Below are 25,652 nucleotides of genomic sequence, written 5' to 3' on the forward strand. Positions count from 1 at the left end.
ATTTGACGTTACGTTAGGTTAGGAAGCTACCTCTCGCAGGTGAACTCACTTAAATACTGATTACTGAATTTGCTGAAATGCAGCGGAGCTTTGTTGACAGCAGGTGGACCAAATAACACTTCATTATTCACACACGGGGGGTGAGCGATGGATACAAACAAAACGGCCCTGTGTGACAGTCTTGTAATATGGGTGAGTATCGCGGTGTGTGTTTATTATCTCTCAAGTCGTGTGCTTAAGGCTACGGATTCACCTGATCGTATTATGTCAGCAAATACTCTCATGGAACTGATCCTACCAATGAGGAAATATGATGACTGACCCCATGGTTGTTATACCTTTTCGACCCCTTGTTGTGTGTTTACATTATTCATTAATCATGCATTAGAATTGCGCAACGTTACATATAGTAAAGTACTATAGACTATATGCTTCCTGTGCATTACAATTGTGCGTATTAGGCTAAATAACGTTATACATTTACCATAAAAACAAAGACTGCACATACATATCCTTATTTCAGTTGATCCTCATCCGATTTAGAGCTAATCTAATTAACCCGGGGAGACATTTGTGGAATGTCACTCCATTGGATCTTGTAATATATCAACTGAGTTCACTCATGAGCAACAGTAAGCAATCTGCACTCAGCAAATCATTGATTTAAACCAAACCTTTAACGTATAGCACTGCAGGGTGAAGTCTATCATAGACTTCACGTCTATGGTTCCCCTGCTGTTCTGTGCATTTGACAACACCGCTCATGGGTTGTTGTTTTTTGTAGTTTATATGAAGGTGAGGTGTCTGTGACATTATTTTGATGTTTACTTGAACTTTAACCAAATTAACCACGTGTTGGAGTTGAGAGGGGATTGGGAACCGTATATTTAGTAACCAGAACTCACACACGCTCTCTCTCTCTCCTCTCTCTCTCTAACACAAGAACTGCTAGTTGAATAATTTAGAACTTCCCTTGGATACATCTGTGGCTTTAGTATCATCATATTCATAGCACAGTTCTGGTGACTAGTCCATGCACCCACCCACCTAGGCTATATCCATCCATCCATCCACGTATGCATCCAGCTGCCTGGTCAGTCCATCCATTCTTTAATTTCACCTATCCATACAGTATCATCTATCCCTCGTGCATGATCCATCCATCCATGCATACACATCCATACATTCTTAAATCTGCCTATCCACCTATATGCATATACATACATTAAACCTCCATTGTCTTTACACCCCTCTGCTTTTTCCCCAAAGGGAATATCTGGTTGTTGTGGTAAACTCCCCAGGGATGAACTGCTGTGCGACACTATCTTTCTGCATGTATAGGCTAATAATTGGCCCTGTGGTATTCCCCTATCCAAACTCCCATGCTACATTTCACCTAATTCTTCTGCATGCACATTCATACAGTAGATGGCCATGCAATTTTACACTGAACCTGTAATTAGTCTTAAGTTGCAGCGTTCTACCCAGTGGTTCAGCACCCATAACTGGACAGTACCACACAAAAAAAAAAACTTTTAAATGTATGAATATCAATGCTGTGTTAATTTGTTAGTGATTAATTGAACAGAAAACAGAGTGGCATACACCCTGAGAGAGAGAGAGAGAGAGAGAGCAGCACCACTCACTTCAGACGGGTCTGATTTTTAACGACTTGAACCCTAGCACCTCTAATCTGAGGGGAATATTAGCCAAAAATAGCAGATCTACTCCTTGCTATACTAGCAGAAGATTCTTCTAACTCCTTGCAGAGCGTGTTGTTGTGAGCTTGTAGGTCTGCTATTTTCAGCATTTCTTTTCTTCTGGATTGTCTGAAAATACACATTATTAATCCAACACAACACTACACAATGATAGTGTTGTCAAACAAGTCAATGAGATGAGATCTATGAAAAAGTTTAATCTGCAACACAATTTTATACAATATGAAGTGGGGGGTCCCTGCTTCATCTCTCTCAGCTAAATGGTCCTTGGCCTGAAAAATGTTGAAGTGTCCTCTCTCTCTCTCTCTCTCTCTCTCTCTCTCTCCGTGTCTCCTTCCTAATCAACTCTCTGTCCATCCTGCAGCTCCAGACTTTCAACACCCTCGCACCCTGCACAGCAGCAGAGGAACTGACCACTGGAGCAGCAATGTCAGAGGCACTGCATCAGATGTGAGAGAACGCACCCACAAACACTATCTCTCTCACTCCATTAATCATAATATACTACTTACTCATCTTGCCTATGATGGAAACCTTGTATGTTCAAAACTGCTACTTTTCAGGAAGTTAAAACAAAACAACCCTGTGTTCCTAATGGATCAAATGTAGTTATTATTTAGTCACAATCTCTCGTTAATGTTTCATTGGTTACATATTTATCAAACACACAGACAAATTGAACCACTATCACTTTAAGAAAAACTAAAATGCTGCTTGTAAATGAGCTATTTTGTGTAGCTGTAGTATAACAAAGTAATGCATTATTTTCACGAAAAAACAGGAAAAGTTGAATTATGAAGAGTTGCAAGGTTTCTGCCTGACAGCAACGATACACTGTATACACTGCAGCCTGGTATTTTAGTCCAGTCAGGGAAATGCAGCGTGAACTGTCTTGGGGCGGGGACCATTTGATGAGTTATGTCTCTCTGCCAACGCATAAAGTCACTCTTACTCTCAACACAGGGTATTCTGCTTCTTAATGCATGCATATGCGTCAGAGCTCATTGAACTTAAATACGGTGTTATTATTTTATCAGATTCAGCGGTGATAAATGTTTTTATTGATTTGTGTGTGTGTGTGCTGCAGAGACCCAGCATGGTTCACTGACGCATGGCTGAGCCGTATCAAAATGGATACAGGGGACAATTGGAGACTGAAGGTACAGAACAGTGCTGTCTCATCATATACTGTAGTCCATCTGTCATCACTGCCATGCTGCCTTTTATATGCAGACTTTTATATGCAGACTCCTTGTGGCATCTGAGCTTTATTTTGTGTGTACAGGCTTTAGTTCCGACATACTATTGGTCCGACTGTCATTAGACCGACAACCTTACCCAATCCCCTAACCTAACCATAACCGCTAGCACGGAGCAGCGCATATCGGAGCAACGCATGTTCGAGAGCGACGGGTGATTTCCGCACGTCGGACCTTTGGTGTGTCGGATCTGCGTGTGCATAGCTTATTTCACAGTACAAAGAGACAATAATGGTGACGATATTGAGTGCAGATGGCAGGTGACATGGGTCACCAGGTGCATTCTTACCCAGGTTGTCGTGTGGTGCACACAACTTGTTGAACCACAAGGAAGTTTAACTGAATCTAGACCAGACAGATTATGATCATGAGAACGTAAGCACACTAATCGGCTGAAAAAGGTTTTGATTCTTCTGTCATCACTGATGTCGATACAATGGAGATCATTATATATTCTCAAGAAAACAACTTAATTCACAATGTTAGGCTAATGGCCATATAGTTATGTAAACTCATATGGTAACAGCTTGTTGCTCTTAGCTGTACCTGTAACCCGATGCAGCGCTTAATGGTGGTCGTACAAACACACAGTTGTATTCATCGTGTTTTCATTGCTTCTGGCTTTGTACATTGACAAAGTAGAAGCCAGCCTATTTTCAACAGGGGCTTTTATTTGTGCTGCAAAACATTTGTTTGATTAAGTGAGACTTTGTTTTTAAATTGGGTATTGAAAATTGCCTGCTACTAGGTTTAGTATCCTGCCAGATTGTGGATGCTACGGTCTGTCTAGGGCTAGGCTATGCTGACTCATTATTGCAACAAATATATATATATATATATATATATATATATAGATAAGGGACTTTTATTTTGCAATTACTGTTCCATTAAATTGAACGTATGGAAACTTGTAATTCCCTGGTTTTGATTCCTACTCGTCTACAAACTTTTATCTCCTCAGATGAACAACCTGAAGAAGATCCTGCAGATGATTTTAAATTATTATAACGAGGTAACTAGTGAACTTTGTTGTCACTTTTTTGTCACTGTCAGATGGAAACCTTGTAGCCTAATATTTAGTCGGACTGTTGCCTCCTGCAATTTTCAAATGCTTCCGTCATACAGTCTGGAGCAACGGAAGCTCTATCATGAGAATAAAATATAAAGCGGAAGTGGAGACTCCTCCCCACTTCTGTTTCGTCTTTATAGTCTTGCACATTTATCCTAATGTAAATTTAAATCACCTAAGCATATATAGGTTGTTTGCTTAGCAGAAAATGAAATAAAAAAAATATATTTTTGTGAACTGAAATGGCAGCTTCCTTACTCGGATTTCGGGAGGTGTAGTTCCAGACTATATAACATTCAGAGATTGTGGAGAATACTTTTTTTTTGAATTTTATTTTTTAGAGCTAATGTACAAGCTCACAACACGTTGAGCATGTGGAACGGCTACTTCTGTGTGACACATCACTTGTATGATGGAGGGCATTAATTTACAAAAGAAAATATTTTTAACAGTTGAAATATGGAGATAAGATGTTTCTGCCCGACAGCAACGATAAATTAACTTTTTTTAAATAGTTATCATGATTTCTTTTGACTTTAAAATAAGAATAATTCTCCTGTTTCCACAAGATCCTTGCCCAGCAGACCTCAGACTTCCGCCTGCCAGACCTGGCCAAGGTGGCCGAGCACTCGGACCCAGTGGAGCTGGGCAGGCTGCTACAGCTCATACTGGGCTGTGCCGTGAGATGTGAACGCAAACAAGGTTCGTTTGATTGAATACTTTTATTAGTCAGCAATGTAACCAGCACGTGGTACATTAAGACATTAAAGCTAAAAGGATAACACAAAAAGTCCTGGGGACCATCAACATGGCATATACAATTAACACTAATACATGTCATCAACAAAATGCAAACACTATAGGCTCTATTTTTGTGCATGCTAAACCCCTTATCCCTAAACTACTTTGCCTTTTTTACTATTTTGAAAAACATTTTTGAATAGTTAAAATAGCCAACAAGCTCACAACGTGTCGATGTAGATTGGCTAGTTAAATTATTCAAAAAATAGTCAAAAAAGGAAAAGTAGTTTAGGGATAAGGGGTTTAGCATGGATGAAAATAGAGCAACACACACACACACACACACACACGCATACTATACGTGTGAGGAGAAAATGTACAGTAGGATGCTGATTTCATTATTGGCATTTTGTACCATTAGTTCCCTATTTTATTTGGAGTAGCCAATTATTTTTAGCCCCCTTTAAATCCTCCCCACAGCACACATTTCTGTGTTGTCACTGATCTATCCTACTGACTCACCTGCCAGTGAGGAGCCCCATCGGGAGGATGTATACCTTTGCCCTACTCCTCCCGTCCAACACTCCCTGCTGACAGGTGCCGTCCAGCCCGTAGTAGTATATGCCCGACAAAGCCGGATGCACCACGTGGATTCGAAGGTTTCGAACCAACAATCTCTGTGGTGGTGGGCAAGAACTTTACCACTGTGCTACCACCTCCGTTACCATTTTTAACACCATGGAGGCCCGGGGCGGAGTTCTCCCTCAATTTCAAGGTCATGGTCAAGTGCCCAAGCCGGAGCTTGATAAATAGGACGGAGATTAATTATAACAAAACCGTTCGCATCGCTCTAGAGCCTAGGAGCGCTTGTTGCCCGATCCGATGACGTGTCAAAAAGTGACACGTCATCGAAAATGTTCCCTGCCTGTTTAGCTGACGAAAACGAAAATCTTAAAACGATCATAACTCCCGATCTAAATCATCCCGTCTAATTCTGAAAAAATATCCTGTGTTTGACGGCCTTCCGCGGTCCAGTCGCTAGTCGCGATAGATTTATTCTTGTCTCCCGTTGTTGTCGATCGACTCTAGAGTGGTGTGGCTATTGTTAGCTGCTACACAGACATGCACACCAACTTCCGGTGCGCCGGTAAAAGTGGTCCTAACACTGAAAATAGCCTATAATCCTTTTCTAAACGACAATTTCTATTCACAACAGACTGACATGCACAATTAACATGCTTGAAGCATGCATACAGAAAAGGCATATATGGATATTCACACATCTGTACATGCACTGTACATGCACTGTACAGCATTGAATAAAGGAGAGATGTGGCCATCAAAATCCCAGCCAGGCTTCTTGAATTTCTCAGTCCAACAATGCCTCATTATTGCCCTGCCAAGCCAGTGACAAAGACAGACCCAGATTGGCGCCCTCACTGGAGACTACAGAGGACACAGTGTCGCATGTTTAGTCATTAGCAGAGCCCGGCGACCAGTGCCACATTTTTGGGCTACTGGTGGTCCGTCGACTCCCCTTATTACTGATGTTTGATTTAGTCAAAAAGCACAAAGTGTTATCAATTTGAAAAACCTAGAATTGATTAAATCGTGTCACTGTTATACCGGTCTGGTTCAAGTCATTCCATCTGGGAACCCATCGGCAAAAAGGAAAAACAGTGCCCTCTGTGGTTTTCCTTTGAATTTGCATCTGGGGGCAGGCCTCAATAGAATGTGTATAACAGGATGTTGGCCTGCCCTCAGCCTTCCACTTCCGTGGTGTGCCTGTGTTTTCATTCCCACTGTCAACAATGTATACACGTTCTGAATGGCCCTGCGGACAGATTCGGTAGTGTAGCTCAGAATCTGTTCTTGAGAGAATTCATTAGGTCAGTGGAGGTCGAGGATGGACATGATGACAAATCATCTGAATTGTTAATCCCTTCTAAATTATTTTTGAGTGGTGTAAACCACTCTTACGACTGGCTTTGTTAGTTTACGTGTCTGTCTGTCTGTACCAAAAAATTAGCATGGTTGCTACGGTCACCCAGTTCACACGGGTGTGATTTCATTACGACAGACATTACGTCAGACCACAGTTGATCAGTCTATATAAGACCTTACACCACTCGGTTCACACGGGTGTGATTTTTTTTTTTAAACCTATGTTGCTATACCTGATTTTCTGTTTTTCTTTAGCAATTTTTATTGTCTCTGTGTAGCTCAGTCAGTAGAGCTCTTGCCTTCGGACCACAAGGTTGTGTGTTCAAATATATATATATATATATATATATATATATATATATATATATACACACACACACACACACAGTATACATCAGGGTTATTCAACTGGTGTTTTTTTTTTAATAGACTGAGAGCTAGTCACTTTAGACTAGAGTACTGCTGGCCCGTGTGTGCGCGCAGCCCCCCCACACACAATCATTCTACAGTTGTGGCCCCCGGCCTAATCTAGTTGAATACCCCTGGTATACATTATAGCTAAAGTCTATCGTGTGGACATATAAAGTGTTTGTCTGTCTACTTTGACCCCCAGAATACATCCAGATCATTATGACCCTGGAGGAGTCTGTGCAGCATGTTGTCATGACAGCCATTCAAGAGGTCAGTAAAGCTTTGAAGTGGAAATGTGTGTGTGTCCCAAACACTAGGTCGCAGGGACATTTGTATAGGTCATGAGTAAATATATTTTTCTCTGTCTATTATGATTCTTTGAATTATTATTTCAAATGTTTTTGAGGCCGATTCTACGATTGCCTTCTAAAGGCACCTCCAAATTGATATGAAAAGGTTTTTCAAACACCTTCAATTTATTTCATAAAATAGCAGGTGTACAAGCTCGCAGCATATACAGTACAAGCTGTGAGCTTGTATATCTTCTATCTTTGAGAACCACTGTTCTAAACCAATATGTTAAATCCGTTGCCATGTCTGAAGTGTATCTGTGCGTTTGTGCAAAGTAAATGGAGGACTTTTAGTTTGAATTTTGTTTTCATGTGTCCATGTAGTTAATCCAGTGCCATGTTGTTTCCTCAGCTCATGAGTAACGAGAACATGGCCCAGTTTGGGGCGGAGCCGCCTGGGGACGCGGAGCTGCAGGTTGGTGTTATTAATCCATTGAGACCTGGAACGCATCCATGTCACGTTAGCGTTAGCGTTTTAAACATTATGTTATAATTTAGCTATTGAAAAATAGCAGATCTACAAGCTCATAGCGCGCCACCGAGTGGCGCGCTATGAACTTGTAGGTCTGCTATTTTTGAAAAATCGTTAAAATGTGCCTCAAATCTTTCCGAAAATTGTCATGATTTAGAAAACTTTTTTTTTTTAAATTTCGACGTCAGGCCTGAAATGGGTTAAAGCTCAATGAGTGTGAAAGGCCTTTATTATATTTGGGCTACAGACACAGTAACTGGGGCCGTGGCCTCCAGTAGTAGTAATAACTACAGACACAGTAACTGGGGCCGTGGCCTCCAGTAGTAGTAATAACGTCTTTGTCTCATCACACCCTGAAGAAGGTGCAAACCGACTCATCGGTGTTTTTTTAACCCATTTAGGCCTGACGTCGAAATAAAAATAAAAGTCTTCTGAAAGAATATATATTCAAAGAGTTGTGCTGCATTTTCACAATTTTTCAAAAACAGCAGACCTACAAGCTCGTAGCGCGCCACTCGGTGGCGCACTATGAGCTTGTAGATCTGCTATTTTTCAATAGCTAAAGTATAACATAATGCTTAGTTAAAACACCAAAAGGGGTTCCCGCCCTTCTGTAGCCAAAATTTTATGAAGGCCTTTTACCTACAAAATCCACCTTGAGTACCTGGAAAAAAATATAGGCATAAGGCATATTTTCTTCTCTTGAACATTATTCCCTTCCATGAGGTGGTCTGAGGGATACCAGTAGCGCTCCTGTAACTTATTTTCTCCACAATGAGTGTGAACTGAATGCCTGAACTCGTTGTAATGAATATACATGGTCCTTGTTCTGGTTGTAATTCAATTCCTCAAATCCTTTTCATTGCATGTTGTAAACATATAATCAGTGCAATAGGCATGTTTGGTAGATTATTGAAGAGCATAACATTTTGTTAACAAGCCCTCTTTGTTTTGGTCTAGTTTATTCTCAAATGTGGGTCATGACCAGGCCTGGGTGTATTTTTATGGTTTTTGGGGCAAGGCCACTTAGCCTTTGCTCTTATCAATTTGTTTTAGATAAGACGAACACCAGCACAGCAAGGCCATCAACTAAATACTAAAGCAATTATAGAAAGGATTAATTAAATGTATATGTTACGGCTATTGAAGAAAATTATATATCTTGATTTTTACAAATTACCAGTTATTTGTGCAAACTCCCGAGTCATAAGTTCATGCACGTTCAGCCTTGGGCTATTCAGTGTAACTAGACTTGTTTGAACATGGGTATGGGGAGTCAGGGGAACCAGAATCTCAACAAATGTGTCAAAAAAAAAAAAAACCCTTATTGACAGGAAAGAAATAGAGGAGAAGACTGCATGCTGGGAATCAAGGACACTAGTTTACAGATCTGCTAATTCCACAATTGAAAATATATGAAACCTTTTCAACATGGAAATTATTATGGCAATTAGGCAAACAATAATTGAGATTATGTCAATTGCGATTAGATAATTATGTAATTGTGACAGGCCTAGCAGTGGCTATGGCCTCCATGAAATGCCTGGCCTGGTTGTGACTTAAAATTGAGTCGTGAACTAAAAACAAGTTAGATTGGAGGACATTGCTTTATATTATCTTGGGTCATGACCTCATACTGTAGCGAAGGTCCCGAGTGAGATAACCTTTGAACCGATGCTGCTCTATTAGTAATGTGAGATCACGTTTTGCTCTGTCTACAGCTGAAAAAGGCACTAGAGGAACTTGTGGAGGTTTCATCAGAAAAGGAGATGCTGGCACAGCGCTGTCAGGAGCTGGATGTTCAGGTGAATACCAAGATGATACACACACCCTTTCTCTACCTCAGGGCTGTTTGTTCTTTTATTTATTGTTTGCACATGCCTAATTCAGAATACAATAGGTGTTGTACTTGTCCCCATATGTTCCTTTCAAGACAAATTGGCTTTAAGTTAGAACAGTCACACTCTCTCATTCTCTCTCTCTCACACACACACACACACACACACACACACACACACACACACTCTCACTCTCTGTGGTACCGTACAGTATAAACCGGAGCTGTGTAATACACTGATGCTGAGTCCATTGTTTGAAGTTGGTGTGGCAGAAGAGCTGTCATTTTACAGATCAGACTAAGCTCCGAGCCCTCCACTCCACTCTGCCCTGCGCAGTGAGTGAGTGTCCCCACAGCCTTGAGGGGAATTGGAGAGCACGAGCGTTAGCCCTCTGTTCTCATGCCTCTCTGTGCAGTGCAGACACACTAAAGGTAAAGACGCAGGCACATTCTGATGCTATCTTGCCCTGGACTCTCGACAGATTAATGCGTTTTGTCTCCGGTCTTGCGCTCCTGTGGTCGCGGTGAGGTAAGTTCAACATGGCCGACCGTCAAGCCAAACTACTTAACTCGGTGCCTGGCTAGTGGTCAGCCCAACTGAACTCACTGACCCTCAACTAACCCACCTAACTGAAGGCTCTCTTGGGATCTTGCTCAAACATAACCCACTCTGTATGTAATTAAAATGGTCTGCTCTTCTAATATGTACCTACTGGATTTGTGGTGGATCTAATGGTGACAAGTAGTGCTTTTTGGACCCCTGGCACTGTATGGTTCACATTTAAAGAGACTAGCAGCAAGGAAGGCATTCCTTTTGAATTTAATTTCTGAAGCTTTACTGTTTTAATGACTGCATCTATTTTATGCACATGTTTTATATTAATTTGTATTAAAAACCTCCAGACGATGGATAAGTTCTCTTCACAAGTGACAATGTAGGGAACAGTGGGCGAGAGGTGGAACTAACCAGCCATGTGTAATAATGTTTGCTTAAGATGCTTGTGTTCGGCTTCCAGGCTGGAATAACTACATTGTTTGTTTAACAGCTATGGAGAGGAGAGTCATCTGTAATTGATGTCTGCAGTCTTTCAGTGCTGACCTGCTGCACATGTGTTGCTTTGCATGAAATAATTGGCCAAGAAAGGAGACGGGGAGCTTAATAACAATGCATCTTCACTGACTTGATACAATGATGTTATTTTTACACTCCAGTGGTTCTCAACCTGTGGGTCAACCCCACATGATTTTGGGGTGGTCCCCAGATGACAGTGAAGAGCCAATTTAAGGACTTTTAAGACCCTTTTAAAACCTCAAATGAAAAAGACCATTACGGCATCAAAAGTAACCCAAAAAAACTATACTAAAACTGGACAAACATTGGCCAAATTGTCAAATGATATAAGTTTTCACTATATTTATCAGTGGAATCGAGTCAACAAAATATAATGCCTCAACTCCTACAATTCCAAGTTCGGGGGGCCCCAGTTCAAATGTGAGTGTTTTAGGGGGTCATGGCCTGAAAAGGTTGAGAACCAGTAAAAGTACAGTATGTAGTTTGAATCCAAAACGTGACTGCATGTCAAAAAAAAAATGACTCAAACGTTTTCGTACCTTGGCAGGTCACCGGCCTCCAAGAGGAACGGAACAGCCTGCTGGCTGAGAATGACGTTCTAACGGACCGCGCCAATCAGCTGGACTCATTGGACGACCCAAGCACACCCTCTGGAAGGAAACACAGCCAGCTCCAGCTACAACTGGAGGCCATGCAGGAAGAGAACTTCAAGTGGGTTCCAGTGACGGGCTTCCTGGGTGTCCCCAGCTAAATCACATAATCAGTTTTACACATCAAACCCTACATCAGCTATTTGAAAATAGATGATCATTAAGCTTGCAATCCGTCACGATGCGGCGCATTGTAAGCTTGTAGATCTAAATGCATATTGGTCCTTGACATGAAAACATCATAGTGGCCACATGGCGTAGCCTACAGACAAAGTAACTAGGGATGCCCCGATTTTTCCTGATCCGATAAAATGACGTGATCGGCACCGCTTTCCGATCACTCGATCCGATCGGGACAACCCTAAAAGTAACTATAGGACTATGGCTCTCAGGTCCCTGACTAGGTGTGTGAGAGACTAACTGTACACTGAATCTACTTGGTTGTGCTCCAATATTATATATATATATATATATATATATATAATGTGTCTAATCTATTATAATACCTGTCAAAGAGACTTAAGTGTGTGTGTGTGCATCCTTGTCTGTGCATGCTTGTATGTGTCTCTTAGGCTGGAAGCTTCTAAGGATGACTATCGGATCCATTGTGAAGAGTTAGAGAAGGAGTTGGTTGAGGTTCAGCGCCGCAACGACGATCTCACCAGCCTGGCAGAGGAATCCCGAGCACTCAAAGACGAACTGGACATCCTCAGGTGTGTTTGTCCACTGTCTCTTCTGCATTCTCATGATCACAAATTTTTTGGGGGTGAGGGGGTGAAGTGTGTGAGCATATGACAAAACTAAATGTTTCTGTGTGCCCGTGAAAGAGTCTGTAAAATAAATAAAAACTAAGCTATGATGACTAAATATATTGACAATTTCATCAACAAATACAAATTTGACAAATGTTAAGGAGGGACTAGTGGAGAAGAGATGCAGTAGAACAAAAGGACAAGTCATATTATGTTATGCTCGGGTGTCTGTGACACATTGTTGATTGCTGTAAATAGCCGATCTACAAGCTCACAGTGTAAAATCGGCCATTATGACTCAATCGAGGTCCGTCAAAATCAATTGTAGATTTAGTCGACTAAAATCTTACATTAAGACAAACTTTTCAGATGACTAAAATATGACTAAAATATGGCTAACACTAAATCAAAGATTTCTGTCGAAATGAACACCGGCAGGAGCTGTTCGGACCGGGCGGTGAAACTGGAGACGTCGGTGGAAATCTACAGACGAAAGCTGGAGGATCTGGGTGACCTGAGGAGGCAGGTGAAGCTCCTAGAGGACAGGAACATGACCTACATGCACAACACGGTCAGCTTGGAGGAGGAGCTGCGCAAGGCCAATGCTGCCCGCACGCAGCTGGAGACATACAAGAAACAGGTAGACTGTACACACACACACACTCTTAACTAGAAATTCTTGAACACAAACAATAGTAGATGCACAAGTTTGGAAAACTCGACAACAATTGTGTTTCAGGATACAGATCACGGGTACAGGAAGCATCGCCTCCTCCATATATGGGCGACTGCTAATTATCGCAGACCAGAATTTAGCCAATGCCTTAGCTCTAGACTTGGACATTCCTGCAATCTGCAGGCCTCTCACAACTGATTTATGGACATTACAGAGGCTTCCAAATATGAACACAAGCAGTTAACATTTTTAACCATGCTGTATAATAGCATCCTTAAAGGAGCATTCAGTGATTTGGGTGATTCGGAAAACCACCCAGTCCGACCCGGTAACAAAATGGGCACATGCACGCTCTACAGTGGGGGGAAGTGCAACAGGCCAACAGCATGTGCACCAAGGCCCGCCCCCACTCGATCATGATTGGAGGAAGGCCCCTCTCATCCTGATTGGATGACGGTTTTGCCACCCGCCACCAAAACTGAAACTAGGGTTTTTTTTATTTCCTTATATGGTCAGCACACTCTATAATAGGGAGGATTATCCAGAAAAAAAGAAAAAATAAGTGATATTTGAATTAAGTCAAATCACTGAATATACCTTTAAGATGTTGCTACTTAAGCACCTTGGTAAAGGAATGCCTCTTCTGGACTGTGGTCAAATGTACATGCCACTTCTCTCTCACTCTCTCTCACACACACACACACACACACACAGTGGGCTTTGAAACCCCCCTATCGTCATGTCAAAGTCACATTGATTTAGCCATGCAGTAACCTAATGTAATCTTATATGCGTTCATTGTCCAGTGTAGCAGGTTTTCACCATCGATCACACAAAAGTGATGACGTTTCAGAAAAAGAGGCTGTGGGTGATTTTTATTTGACCCAGCCAAGAGCTCTGTCATCTGCTGTGTAGCACAGTGGTTTTGAACCAGTGGTCCGGGGACCACCAGTAGTAGCCTGGCTAATAAGCCAGACCGAATCAGCCGTTAGCAAAAAAAAATTGCCTGCTGGCGGATTACGGTCTGGAGAGGCTCAATTGTACGCCCATTTCCTACACCAGAGAACTGGTGTGGCCAATCGGGACACGGTATGCAATATGGGCGGGCTTTGGTACAGTGACATTCAATGCTTGAGACCTTTGACTGACAGTACCTCTAACCAATTGCGTCAAAGAGAAAATGTTTGAACCCACCCCCCGGGAAACAAGATCCATACACAGAATCTCCAGACTCAAATACCACACAACAGTGTGATTTGAGTCTGGCTTATTAGCCAGGCTACACCAGTAGTCCCTGAGTGGGTTCCAGGTGGTCCCCAGCTACAAGATGGATAGTTGGGGATTCCAAATAGACCCTACAGTCCAGATCATAACTGATGAGATTGTAAAATTTCGTCTCAAGAGTTACATTATTGTTAAACATCTGCATTACTTTAGAAGTTTATACAATTAGAGAATATAGAATTGTGACTTAGCCAACAGTAACAAAATATTCAAAATGTTGGGTCTGAAAGGCTAAATCTCATCAATTGGTGGTCCGTGGCTCAAATGGAACGCTCCCAGGGGGCCAGGCCGAATCCGGCGAGCCGCCCCACGTCCGAAACGGTTGAGAAATGACAGTTACCGTGTGGGGGTCCCTCTACTGTACTGTCGCTGTACTGTACTGGCACACCCGAAATCATCATATATACAGTTAATATATGTGTGTGTGTTATGTTGCGCACAGGTGGTGAAAAACATAGTTTGTGTGTATTTTTATATCAAAAGTCCATCAAAATCGAATTTTAATTACTTCCGGGAAACGAAAACGTACTGCGTGATGACGTGTCGAGGCCCACATCAAAAAAGCTAATAAAAATGAAGCTCACCCGTTTGATTCCCATATCTGCACGTCCGTCCAAAACACAGCTGCTAGAAATCCTCTAATGACATCCAGTGCAGTTTAAACGTAATCATCACAATAAAATATGTGTCTGAAAACATTATAGGGTAGAAATAAGCCACATAGCTGTAAACTGTCCGACTATCTGACTTTTATCTGACTTGTAAACAAACACACGTCATGTGTCCTGCGTCACCGTGCAGGTAGCATAGCTACTGTCCCTAGCTACCGCCCCATCGCCTGAAGGGATGCGACGCTCTGATTGGGTCAGAAACTTTAGAGCCAGTGTTTCAAGCCCAACGTGTCCGTTTCACTACGGCACAGTTGAGAAGCAGGTGTGAAACTATTAATCTAGTGTCAGTGAGGTCAGATGTAGAGTTTCTGGCTGGCTCCATATATGCAGATTTAGCATGTCAAACCATGTGATGAAAGGTCAGAGATAAGCACTAAGTAGTACAAGTAATGTTAGTAGCATGAACAGGTTGTTTCGAGGTGTGAGTACAAGGAAGTCCTGATGTAGCAGACTGCCAGACTCGGGGTGCCACACCACCCACGGTATTAAACCGTTGTTTAGCCAATCAATTAGCTCTTCTTTACTTAAACCACAATCCCAATAACCAACACAGCCATTGATTATCCAACTACAGTGGATCCTCAAAACTGTGGTCAAACTTGTGGAGTTGGGTGGTTTTTCCCCCATTAATTAGAATGATGAAGTCTGATGGAAAAAGACCCCCACATTAATGGTCAAAAACCTCCTAACTCCACTTGAGCTGTTTTGGGGTAAAGTGATGATAATATAAGGACACACTCAAGTACACTATCTGACAATGTATACTAGAGTGACCGTACCAACTATGTTGATGAGGCAGTATTGTTCTAAAAGCATGTTTCTTTTTCCCTTTTCTTTCCCCCCCCATTTGTTGAAAAGTAAATGTATTGGCTGATTTCTTCCCGACAGCAGAGATATACTATATTTCTTACATAAGGTTAATGGCACAAATAAAATGGCCTACTTGTGCACGAGCAGAGTGCGCAACTTGTGTGTGCAGTGCTTAACCGTTCAGTTTGCGCCACGGCTCTCCACCATCAACTACTGCGCTATAAGCTGAACCCAAGCAAGTCATTGAAACATCTGACATATATACTTAATATATACTATAAACTGCCCAGGCGGTGGCGTAACCGTCTGGGCACCCGACTGGTAATCCAGTCGCAGTGTGCCGCGGGTTCGACTCCCGAGCCCGACACGGCCTTTACTGCATGTCTTCCCCCATCTCTCTCTCCCGTTTCCTGTCAGCCTACTGTCTGTCCCTTCAAAAACCAATAAAAAGGCGTAAGCCGCAAAAAAAATATCTTTAAAATAAATAAATATATATATATATATATATATATATATATATATACTTAAATTGATTACGTCATCCACATACGTCTTTTAAACATGTTTTTACATAAACACACACAGTAGTGTCGTCATCAGCCAATCCCTGATTGGCCGAGCAACGCCACCAACACAAGGAGGCAATACAAAGGGTCAAAGGGGCCAACTCTTGCCCTGATTGGCCGAGCGACGTACGCAGCCGAAAACGGTACCTGCGCACGCTCTGCTCGCGCAAGTAATAATGAAAACGGAACTCATGTGAGCAGAATTAACGTGTTCATTACGTCATCCATCAAGCAATACAATGGCTAAGTTCTGTGACTGTCAACTATGCTACTAAAAGTAATGGTGTATTGAAAGTAAACAATGTCATGGTTGTGAATGCCTTTGTGTTTTCCCACCCTAGTGCAGCCTAGGGCAACTATGGCAACGAAAGAAAAGTGATCCAATTAACCAGTCTATGATGGAGGGAAGCGGGGAATGTGTGTGTGTCTGTGCTACTACCCGCTGCTCATGACATTGCACCCATTCATATCCAACTTTAGCAGTAAATGTTTTTGAATTCTTTTCCCCTCCTGATTTATTCATTAATGTGTTTAATTTTAAATGTTATGCATGCACTCAGATCCAGGAGATACACAAGAAGTTGTCTGAGGAGACTCGGCGGGCGGACAACCTCGCCTTCGAGATGAAGAAGTTTGAGGAGAAACACGAAACTATGATGAAGGAAAAAGAGGTGAGACCATGTTTTGAATGATAACCGGGAGAATATTTTATCGCTGACTCTTTACTGCACACAGCAGACTACAGTGTAGAAACATTGACCAAATGTTTTAGAAACATTGTCCGTCTTCTCTCTCTCCCCCTCCTTCCCTGGTCTCACCATCAATAGAGGATCATCATTGAGCGAGATTCCCTGAAGGAGACCAACGAGGAGCTACGATGCACACAGGTCCAGCAGGCCCAGCTCAAACAAGCCGGTACCTCAATCATTCAACTTTATTTACAGTAGTGCCACATAGCGTATGTAGGGCAGGTCAATGTCATACTTTAATGTCATACTTTTCGACGACCTCGCAGGCTTATGCAAAGGCAAAAATGTAACTAGAACCTTGCACGGTGTACATCTAACGCCACGCGTCCGTGTCACAGTGAATATCGTGTGTCCGAGTGAAACAAACACACACGCAAAGCGTACATTTTGAACGAAGGCAGGCAGCGCTGTGTCTTTGGCCACTGACCGTGTTTTGTCCGTGCTGGGCAAGTTGTGTGGGCACTCTGTAATCGAGCAAGGATGGAGAGGGGTAAGGAAAGTACAAGAAGAGCGAGCGCCCCATGCTCAGCGCAGTTCTCAGAAAGCTGTGATTGGCCAGTAGTCGAAGACCCACAAAGCTGGGTTGAAAACTCAGAGGGGAAGTCAGTGACGTATCACAGCCACAAAGCAGGCATGAACGGAACTTGTGCATACGTCTGTGACTTGGCCACCAGAACTGCGCACAAAGCTGTGATAAAAGTAGCATTGTGCTTATTTGGAATTCGTGGAATTCTCTAAAATGTAATAGCATGTTAGCATGTTATGTGGCCAGGTCATTTGTAGACCTGGTCCTGGCATCCTAGAGTGTGTATAGTTTCAATGTACAGATTATTGATCTTTTGATGTTAGACAGTTTAGGCTGATGATAGGTTCTTGCTTTACCTATGATCCTAGATTACTATTTCTATGCATTTGATGTATTACCTTGTGTTTTCCTTGTTTACTGTAAATTGCTCTAGATTGAGAGTGTCTGCTAAATGCCTCCTAAAGTGATAAGAATCTATACTAAACTTGTATCCTTGTTTTTTTTTGTTTTCTTTTTCCTCTCATAAATCTCTCCTAGGGATGCTTCCCTCCAGCAGTCCCAGTCATGATACCTTGGCAGCTGAGCTCCTCCCCTCTGAGTTCAGGTAATGGATGCTTCATGTGACATCACATTTGCACTCTGTACCAGGGCTGAGACAAATGATCCTCTTCACACACACTGTCACTTTCACATCATAGCACCACCTATTATTTGTGAAGCCCCCAAATCATTTTTATTTTTTTATTTTATTTTATGCATTGCCGCAATGAGTAGTTCAGTTGTAGAAGTAGACACAAAGTTTGATCTGAGTGCAATGCACTGCAGGGAACTGCCATTAGAAAGCCACTTTGGACGTGAATACTAGCACATGTGATGTACATACTGTATAACATGTCCCGTGTTGTGTATACTACTTCCATAAAATAAATCCTCTTCATTTACTTGTAGAGAGAGCTTCAAAGAGATTATGGCCAGGGAGAGGGGTCAGAACTCAGAAATCGATCTTACAGCTTTTGTTGTGGTCGCTTATGTGCTAAAAGAGTGACTTTGAGAGCTGTTTCCCCGTTACAATGGAAGTCTATGAGAGCCTATTTTTATTTCTAATATTGACTATTAAACTGCACAACGGAGCGAAATAATTCATGGACTGGACTATAGTTTGCTCATAACAGGTAAGAAAACAAACCCTCTTTCTGAGGTCCACACATGCTACAGCAAATATATTTATTGACACTGCTTAACTATTTTGACCAGCATTGAAAGCTTGACCAGGATCCTTGCTTAGTAACCGTCGCTAACGTGGTATTGGCCAAGAACGGGCTTGGGTGGGACTTAGCGAACGGCTAATTGGCTTGACACTTGATTTATCTACTCACCTGCTGGGGCAGTTCTGGCCTGTCCCAGGCCAGAACTGGACATTGTAACCTAGTGTCTTCTCTAAACGACGTAGCCTTTGTGGTGTGTGTGTGTGTGTGTTTCAATTCCAGAGAGAAGTTCATCAGGCTGCAGCATGAGAACAAGATGCTGAGGCTGCATCAGGAGGACTGTGTGAGAGTCAGCGAGCTGCAGGCTCAGCTTGAAGAGGCACACAGAACACGCAGCAAACTGGACACGGACAATAGGTACCAGCTTCTTTACATTTTCTATCTTTAATCGGAAAGGCTAATACATTTTCTTTTCCTTTATTGAGGGGCGCTACCCCCGCCTATATTCAGCTATAGTGTAGATTTTTGTCCTAACAAACAAAATTAAATGCCATTGACAATGAATGGAGAATTTACATCATGTGGACGAGCAAATCGTCAAAAAAAAATTCTACACAATTCCCATTGACAATGAATGGATAATGTACAATGACAGGTGTGATTTATTTTCTTTTTTGAGGGGTGCCCTCTCCTCCTATACACAGGTTTAATGTTTGTCTTTGTCTTTAGTTCAATGTTTGTTTTATAAACGCCATTGACAATGAAAATTTACGTCATAATGTGCCTCATTACGTCATATTGTCTCTTAATGGCGTTTAATCTCTTTATTGTTAATGACGTTTAATGTTTGTTGGCACAGTTTGTTTTACATCACCTAATCAACACCAGTTAGACTTTAATATATTAGCGCCCCTCACTTCACACAGGTGTGATTTTTTTTTTAATGATCCATTCGCCCTCTGACTGTTCTCCTAACATAAAAACATTGATTTAATAGACAAATTAATTATTATTATTATTAGTGTGGTTGCACTATAGTAGCTAATTGGCTGTTGGTTACGTAACCAATCTATGTTTTACAATGGTTTATAAAGACATATTCCCTTGCAGGGGCAGATGACCAAACTATTCAAGCGTTATAGACATTTTCAAATTGGGGAGGGGCCTATGTAAGCGACTGCAGCAACCACACTTTGCAATTTCTCAAAATTGCGACTTTTCTAGTTACATTAGTTGTATTCATGTTCAATGCCAAAAACACTTAAAATCATCGTCAATTGCAAGTATTTGTGTGGCAATTAAATCATCAACTTGCATTTGTTATCGTGACAGTCCTAATTATAACGATAATACCCAATAATATGTATTCCCGAGGAAGGCCTGTGGCACACAATCGTTCTAGATTAACTCTAAACTGTACTTCCTTGCAGGTTGAGCAGAGAGCGGATGACTGCTCTGCAGCAGCAGGTCGAAGACCTCCAGAAGGCTTTACAGAGTCAGGCGGCCAAACCTGATGATGTGAGTTCAATAAAAGGCTCATTACATTACTTGTTCCGTTTGACAAAAAGCCACGTGAAAATGGTTGTGATTGAGTGGATTATAAATTATGTGCGATTAAGTCGAAATTAGTGTTAACGTTCACATGCAATACACATGGATGTTAAAAGATACATTATTGTAGCAGCATGCTGCTGTTGAGGTTGAATAACATTACAGTTGACCAAATAATATGTCCTCTACATTTTGGTTAGATGCAAATTCCAGATTTACTGTAGCCACATCACCCTGATGGACACTTGGAGAATATATTTTTTTGTCTCCCTGACATATACTTGCTGTATATATGCTATTGCTATTGAGCAAATGACTATGTAGAAGGATTTCAAATGTATGACTTTTTGGTTTTCAGTCTAACTTGAAGAGGAAACTTGACGCTCACATGTAAGTAGGAATCTACAGTAAATGGTAGGAATCTACAGTATTGTCGCTGTTGAAGAATAGTATGAATCTAAAAGTAGTGTCAGTAAAATTGTTTCCATCTTCTCCAGTAGGGGGTGCTAAAGAGCTTATGGTTTGTATGTGTTTTCCCAGGGTTCAGCTGAATGAGGCTCAGGATGAGATCATGAAGAAGAAAGAGCTTCTGGAGGACCTTCAGCCAGACAACACGCAGACATGTGAGTGAAAATAACACCTTGACGTTTTATCACTTTAGAAAAATAACCCTCATGCTAGCTTTACAAGTCTGTTTGGCACTCATTGATTAAAGTTCTCAGTCGCCATGACTGATATCATATGGATTCCATTGAAGCCAGGATGTCTTCTATCGAAGTCTATTGTGCAGCGAAAATAACCAATCTACAAGCTGATTTCTTCAGCTGGTTGGCAGTATGTAGAACAGCAAGAACAATTTACTAAAACATATATTTTTTTCTTTTCTACATATTTTGTTAATTGTTTAGGAATCAGTGCTAGTGTGTGCGGCAGATGGGGAGACTCCTTTCACACCGATTCATAAATCACACATTGGATCATAGAAACAGTCGTGAGATTGTATTTGAATTAATGCAAACTGTATGACACCTGTTTGTCTCACAGCCCTGAGAGTGGATGAGCTGATGGCTGCTCTAAAGAAGAAGGATGATGACATGAGGGCTATGGAGGAGAGGTACAAAATGTACCTGGAGAAAGCTCGCAATGTGAGTCAACGTCTCCAATAGGCTTTCATGGCTCTTGTGAATCCAGATACTGTTGCATTCTATTGTGTAATGTTAGTGAGCTTTTATTGTTTCTTTATTTTTGCACTTGGTTGCATTGTTTGGGGCTAAGAGCCTGAGCCATATTTTCCTCTGCTTAGTAGTTTTGCAATCAGTCAGATGGAGAAGTATTTTAGATTTGGTATTTCCCTCCTCTAGGTGATCAGGGCCTTGGACCCCAAGTTGAATCCAGCCACGGCTGAGATTCTTGCCCTGAAGAACCAGCTGGCAGACAGGGAAAAGCGGATCATCAGTCTAGAGGTAATTCCATTTCCTTTTGAACTTAGAAAAAATAATGAAAGACAGACTAGTACAAAATGTACACTTATTTTTTTTCCTATATACTTTTGTAATGGTGAAAATATCCTATAAGCTCAATGGTAGACACGTTTTCTCTATTTCTTATTATATATATATATAGAAAATAATTAAAATGGGAATTATTATTAATTCCTCTCCCACACACATCTGTGTGTTGTCACTGCTGTATCCTACTGACTCACCTGCCTGTGAGGAGCCCCCACCAGGAGGATGTAGAGCCTTTGTCCTACTCCTCCTGCCCAACACTCCCTGCTGACAGGTGCCACCAGCCCATAGGAGTACTTACAGTCCCTCCCCTAAACACGGGCCAATTGTGTTTGCATATAGATGCTTGACAAAGCCAGATGCACCACGGTGGATTCGAACCCACAACCTCTGCCGTGTAAATGATTTATAACAGAAAAAATTCAGAAAGGATTCCAGGGTTGATGTGTTAACCACTTAAACCCGATGTAGTTGGTTGACTGTGTTCCCATAGGGCTCTATACTAGATCCTCTATTTCACTCTACACCAAATCTCTTTGCCAAAAATAGTGGATCTACAAGCTCACAATGGGCTGTGATGAATTGCGAGTTTGCAGACTCACCGAATGTTTGCCCCCAGAATAGGGACACTATAGCCCGATTTCCACTACCATGGCCTCACACCACCCCACACCGCCTACTTGTACCAGCGTTTCCACTACAAGGAATTGGGCTGAGTGATGTCAAAGTGGTACTAAATTAGTGTATATGACGGTGTGAATGACAGGTCATCAAAACGCAGCATATACTAGTTACTAGTCAAGTGATCTCTCCAAAGTCCAAACTACCAAACATCCATTCCCACTCATATTTTTTACGATCAGCTGCTCAGAATGCACCATAAAAGAGATAAAAACGTGGACTAATAATGGTGATTTATTGTACTAATTCTGGCTGATTGACTTTGCATCTGCATGTCTCACATGCATGTTTTTATACGATTTATGGATGTGTGCGTTGTCAGCCTCATGCTACTCACACCCTGGTCTTGGTTGAAACAAGTTGGCTTTTAAACTTTGTAACGGACATGATTAAAGTACATTCATTTATAATTACATCCTCTCCTCTGTTCCTTTTTGAGTGCTCGGATCTTTTCTTTCCCTTCTTCCCCCCCCCCCCTTTTCAGTCATGGCTAATTGGTGTGTTCCTCTCCTCTCTGGTCCTAGCGGGAATGTGAACAGGCCAAGCTGAGAGAGTACGAGGAGAAGCTGATAGTGACGGCTTGGAACAACAAGGTAAAGATTTATCAAGTTCTATTCTGAGCTTCACAAAAAGACACCACTCACAACACTACAATAACATTTTAAATGTTTGTCACAGTGTTCATTTTGACATCAAACTTATTCATTTAGTTTTAGTCATATTTTAGTTGTCTAGTTGATTTTGTCAACAATTTTTAGCGGGCCTTGATGGCGGATATTCCACTTGCTCACGCGTTGTGAGCTTGTAGACTTGTCTTTTAGTTCTACTGGATCTCTTCTCCACTAGTCCCTCCCTATAACATTTTAGTTAAAAAAATTATGAAATTGTCAATATATCTAGTCTTAGTCATCAGATTTGTTTTTATTTCGTTTTTGTCAGTGAAAAAAGGTAGTCGACGAACATTTTTCTTCATCGTTTTAGTCGACAAAATGAACACTGGTTTGTCAGTAAGCAAATTCCATTCTCGGAAAGAAGAAGAAAAAACAACACACACTTTCTCTCTTTTTAGAGTCTGAACTTTCAGAAGCTGGCCATCGAGAATCGTCTGGGAGGCCGTGCCACCTCACTGGTGCCCCCCGGCCAGTCGTTCTTGTCGCAGCAGCGACAGGTCACGAACGCCACGCGCCGGCTGTCTATCAACGCGCCAGCCACCAGCACCAAGTAGACTCCACACACTCCTTCAGCATCCACGACCACCAAGTAGATCCCACACTCTCTTAGGCCTTGAACCTTGATCTCCATCTAGGGATACACCGATATATCCAAACCGGGTCCTCTTGCCCCCCTCCACCCCACAAAAGAACACTCAAGTGACCTTAAGCACTCCTTTTCCTGGGATGAGCTGACCAATGAGCACTTACCGGTGCGGTCTATCTGTACACAATAGGTTGGCGGTTCTCAAACGTTTCGGGCTTCTGTCCCGATGGCACCCTTCTTCTCCAAGTCCAGTTTATGTTCAAAAAGTAAAATGGCATAACTGAAAATAAGTATTGCTTTCTCTTCAGTAACAGTTGTGCTAGTCAAGTTTTTTGTTTTGCTTAACACATAGATCAGCAGGTTCACATGAAGTTTGTTAAAAACAAATTCCCTCATTAAATATAACTGTAGAATAAATTCTAGCTCATGTACCCCCTGTAGTACCTTGGTGTAACCCTAGGTGCACACATACCCCCTCTCAATTTTATAGTGGCAATTATCTTGCAATGCTCTGGATGTAAGTTAACTATGAATATGAGGTTTCTGCCTGACGATACATCTTATCGAAACTGTGTTTTTGTAAATCAGTGACCTACTTCCTCACCTTACAGTGTCACACAAAAGCATTAAAAGTATCAGATCCACAAGCTGTGTGTTGAGCTTGTAGATCAGCTACTTTTGCTATTTTTGATCCTGAAAAGTAACAGCTTTCACATTTGCACATGAGGTTTCCACCCAACAGATCTTATCTCACGATCTGTTGAACTTATTAACTAAAGCCAACCCAGGCCACATTATCTCGATAATGAGCTAGATAAACAATGCATGTTTCCCGACCCCCACAATAATCTAGCTATCCGCAAGCTTAGATGAATACTTTTTATATGGATAATATTTAGCCTTCTTATGCTTCTGTGTACTTGATCAGGAATAACGGAATGGTACATGCCGGTTACTGAATTCTAATGAGAGTTACATGTAACTGCTGTGTTTTCTTTGTGCTATGTCTTCTACCTCGCACTGTGCATCAAAGTAGGTGGTACAGTAACACTGTCAATCAGAAGACTAAATATGAATTACTGTACCTTAGATACCGCTAGACCTTTTTTCTAGAGTTGGATTTGACGGAAATGAAGTATTTGGTGCTGGACACCAAGGGTCCTTTTTCAGCAAAAAAACAGATCATTACTAATTTCTTCCATAGAATGGAGCACATCCCTACTGCTAAACCTGTGAAAATCCTGAAGAGGTCCTACCCAGAGCCTTCTATTAGGGATTTGGGTCACCTCTGTTCACTTCATCGGGCCAGTCTAATGGCGGCTCTTCTACATAGACTTCTATTGGCAAATAGTGACAAAGCCCTGAATCGGAAGTTTAAGGAATACACTGGAGTCGATGAGCTTTTGTCACTATTTCGAGTAGCATGAACCACGTGACTGACGCTGTTTTCTGCCCCCTCATTGACACAACTCTCTAATAGAAAGTTCTGGGTCCTACTAGCTGACTAAACCACTTAGGTGCTGCAACAACACATCTTTAATCAAAATGAGAAACCCAGAACAAGTGTGTTTAGCTTCCATCTTAATTTTCTACTCTCCTAGACTGTATCATATACAGGCAGCATGTGTTCTCTGAATGTCTTTCTGAATGTACCTACGTAGATTAGTAGTGAGTGAGTAATCAGCAAATACAGCTAGAGTTTACCATTCTCAAAGCATCCCGCTATTTTAACACCAGCTTTTTATCTAAAATATCACTATAATGCTTACACACTGTACTTGCAAAGACAGCGTAATTTAAAGATGGCACTTATTTGATATCGGACATTTTGATGATAGACATGCTTTGTATTATATGGGAGATTCTACTTTTCATGGTGTAGTTTCACAT

At 41.6% G+C, this 25,652-nt stretch overlaps 1 protein-coding gene across 3 annotated transcripts; it reads left to right on the forward strand.

Moving 5' to 3' along the window:
* The first annotated feature begins 51 nt into the window (after positions 1–51).
* On the forward strand, positions 52–24,388 carry hook1 (hook microtubule-tethering protein 1). Of its 3 annotated transcripts, none has more exons than XR_013790305.1 (22): positions 52–192; positions 2,086–2,171; positions 2,809–2,881; positions 3,942–3,992; positions 4,619–4,751; positions 7,348–7,415; positions 7,848–7,910; positions 9,689–9,772; positions 11,424–11,587; positions 12,099–12,239; positions 12,717–12,918; positions 16,846–16,956; positions 17,113–17,200; positions 18,098–18,164; positions 19,048–19,182; positions 20,196–20,283; positions 20,675–20,706; positions 20,857–20,939; positions 21,361–21,461; positions 21,678–21,779; positions 22,990–23,098; positions 23,575–23,655. XR_013790305.1 is itself a non-coding variant. In XM_079504907.1 (22 exons), exons 1-22 carry the CDS (start codon positions 148–150, stop codon positions 23,728–23,730), a joined length of 2,142 nt encoding a protein of 713 aa, XP_079361033.1. In that variant the 5' UTR covers positions 52–147; the 3' UTR covers positions 23,731–24,388. The 3 variants fall into 3 exon arrangements, 2 of the variants coding, with proteins under 2 accessions (XP_079361033.1, XP_079361034.1); XM_079504907.1 differs by having other exon boundaries at positions 23,030–23,098; positions 23,575–24,388; XM_079504908.1 differs by lacking the exon at positions 20,675–20,706 and having other exon boundaries at positions 20,196–20,287; positions 20,829–20,939; positions 23,030–23,098; positions 23,575–24,388.
* The last annotated feature ends 1,264 nt before the right edge of the window (positions 24,389–25,652 follow it).

The sequence above is a fragment of the Electrona antarctica genome (assembly GCF_951216825.1).
Source record: "Electrona antarctica genome assembly, chromosome: 7".
NCBI classification, from domain to species: Eukaryota; Metazoa; Chordata; class Actinopteri; order Myctophiformes; family Myctophidae; genus Electrona; species Electrona antarctica.

Bases quoted from the DNA above. Each gene is read 5' to 3' on its own strand.
- hook1 (XM_079504908.1), top strand. From the start codon at position 148: ATGGATACAAACAAAACGGCCCTGTGTGACAGTCTTGTAATATGG. The intron at 193-2,085 runs GTGAGTATCGCG...TCCATCCTGCAG, and splicing joins GTGACAGTCTTGTAATATGG to CTCCAGACTTTCAACACCCT. The intron at 20,940-21,360 runs GTGAGTGAAAAT...TTTGTCTCACAG, and splicing joins GCCAGACAACACGCAGACAT to CCCTGAGAGTGGATGAGCTG.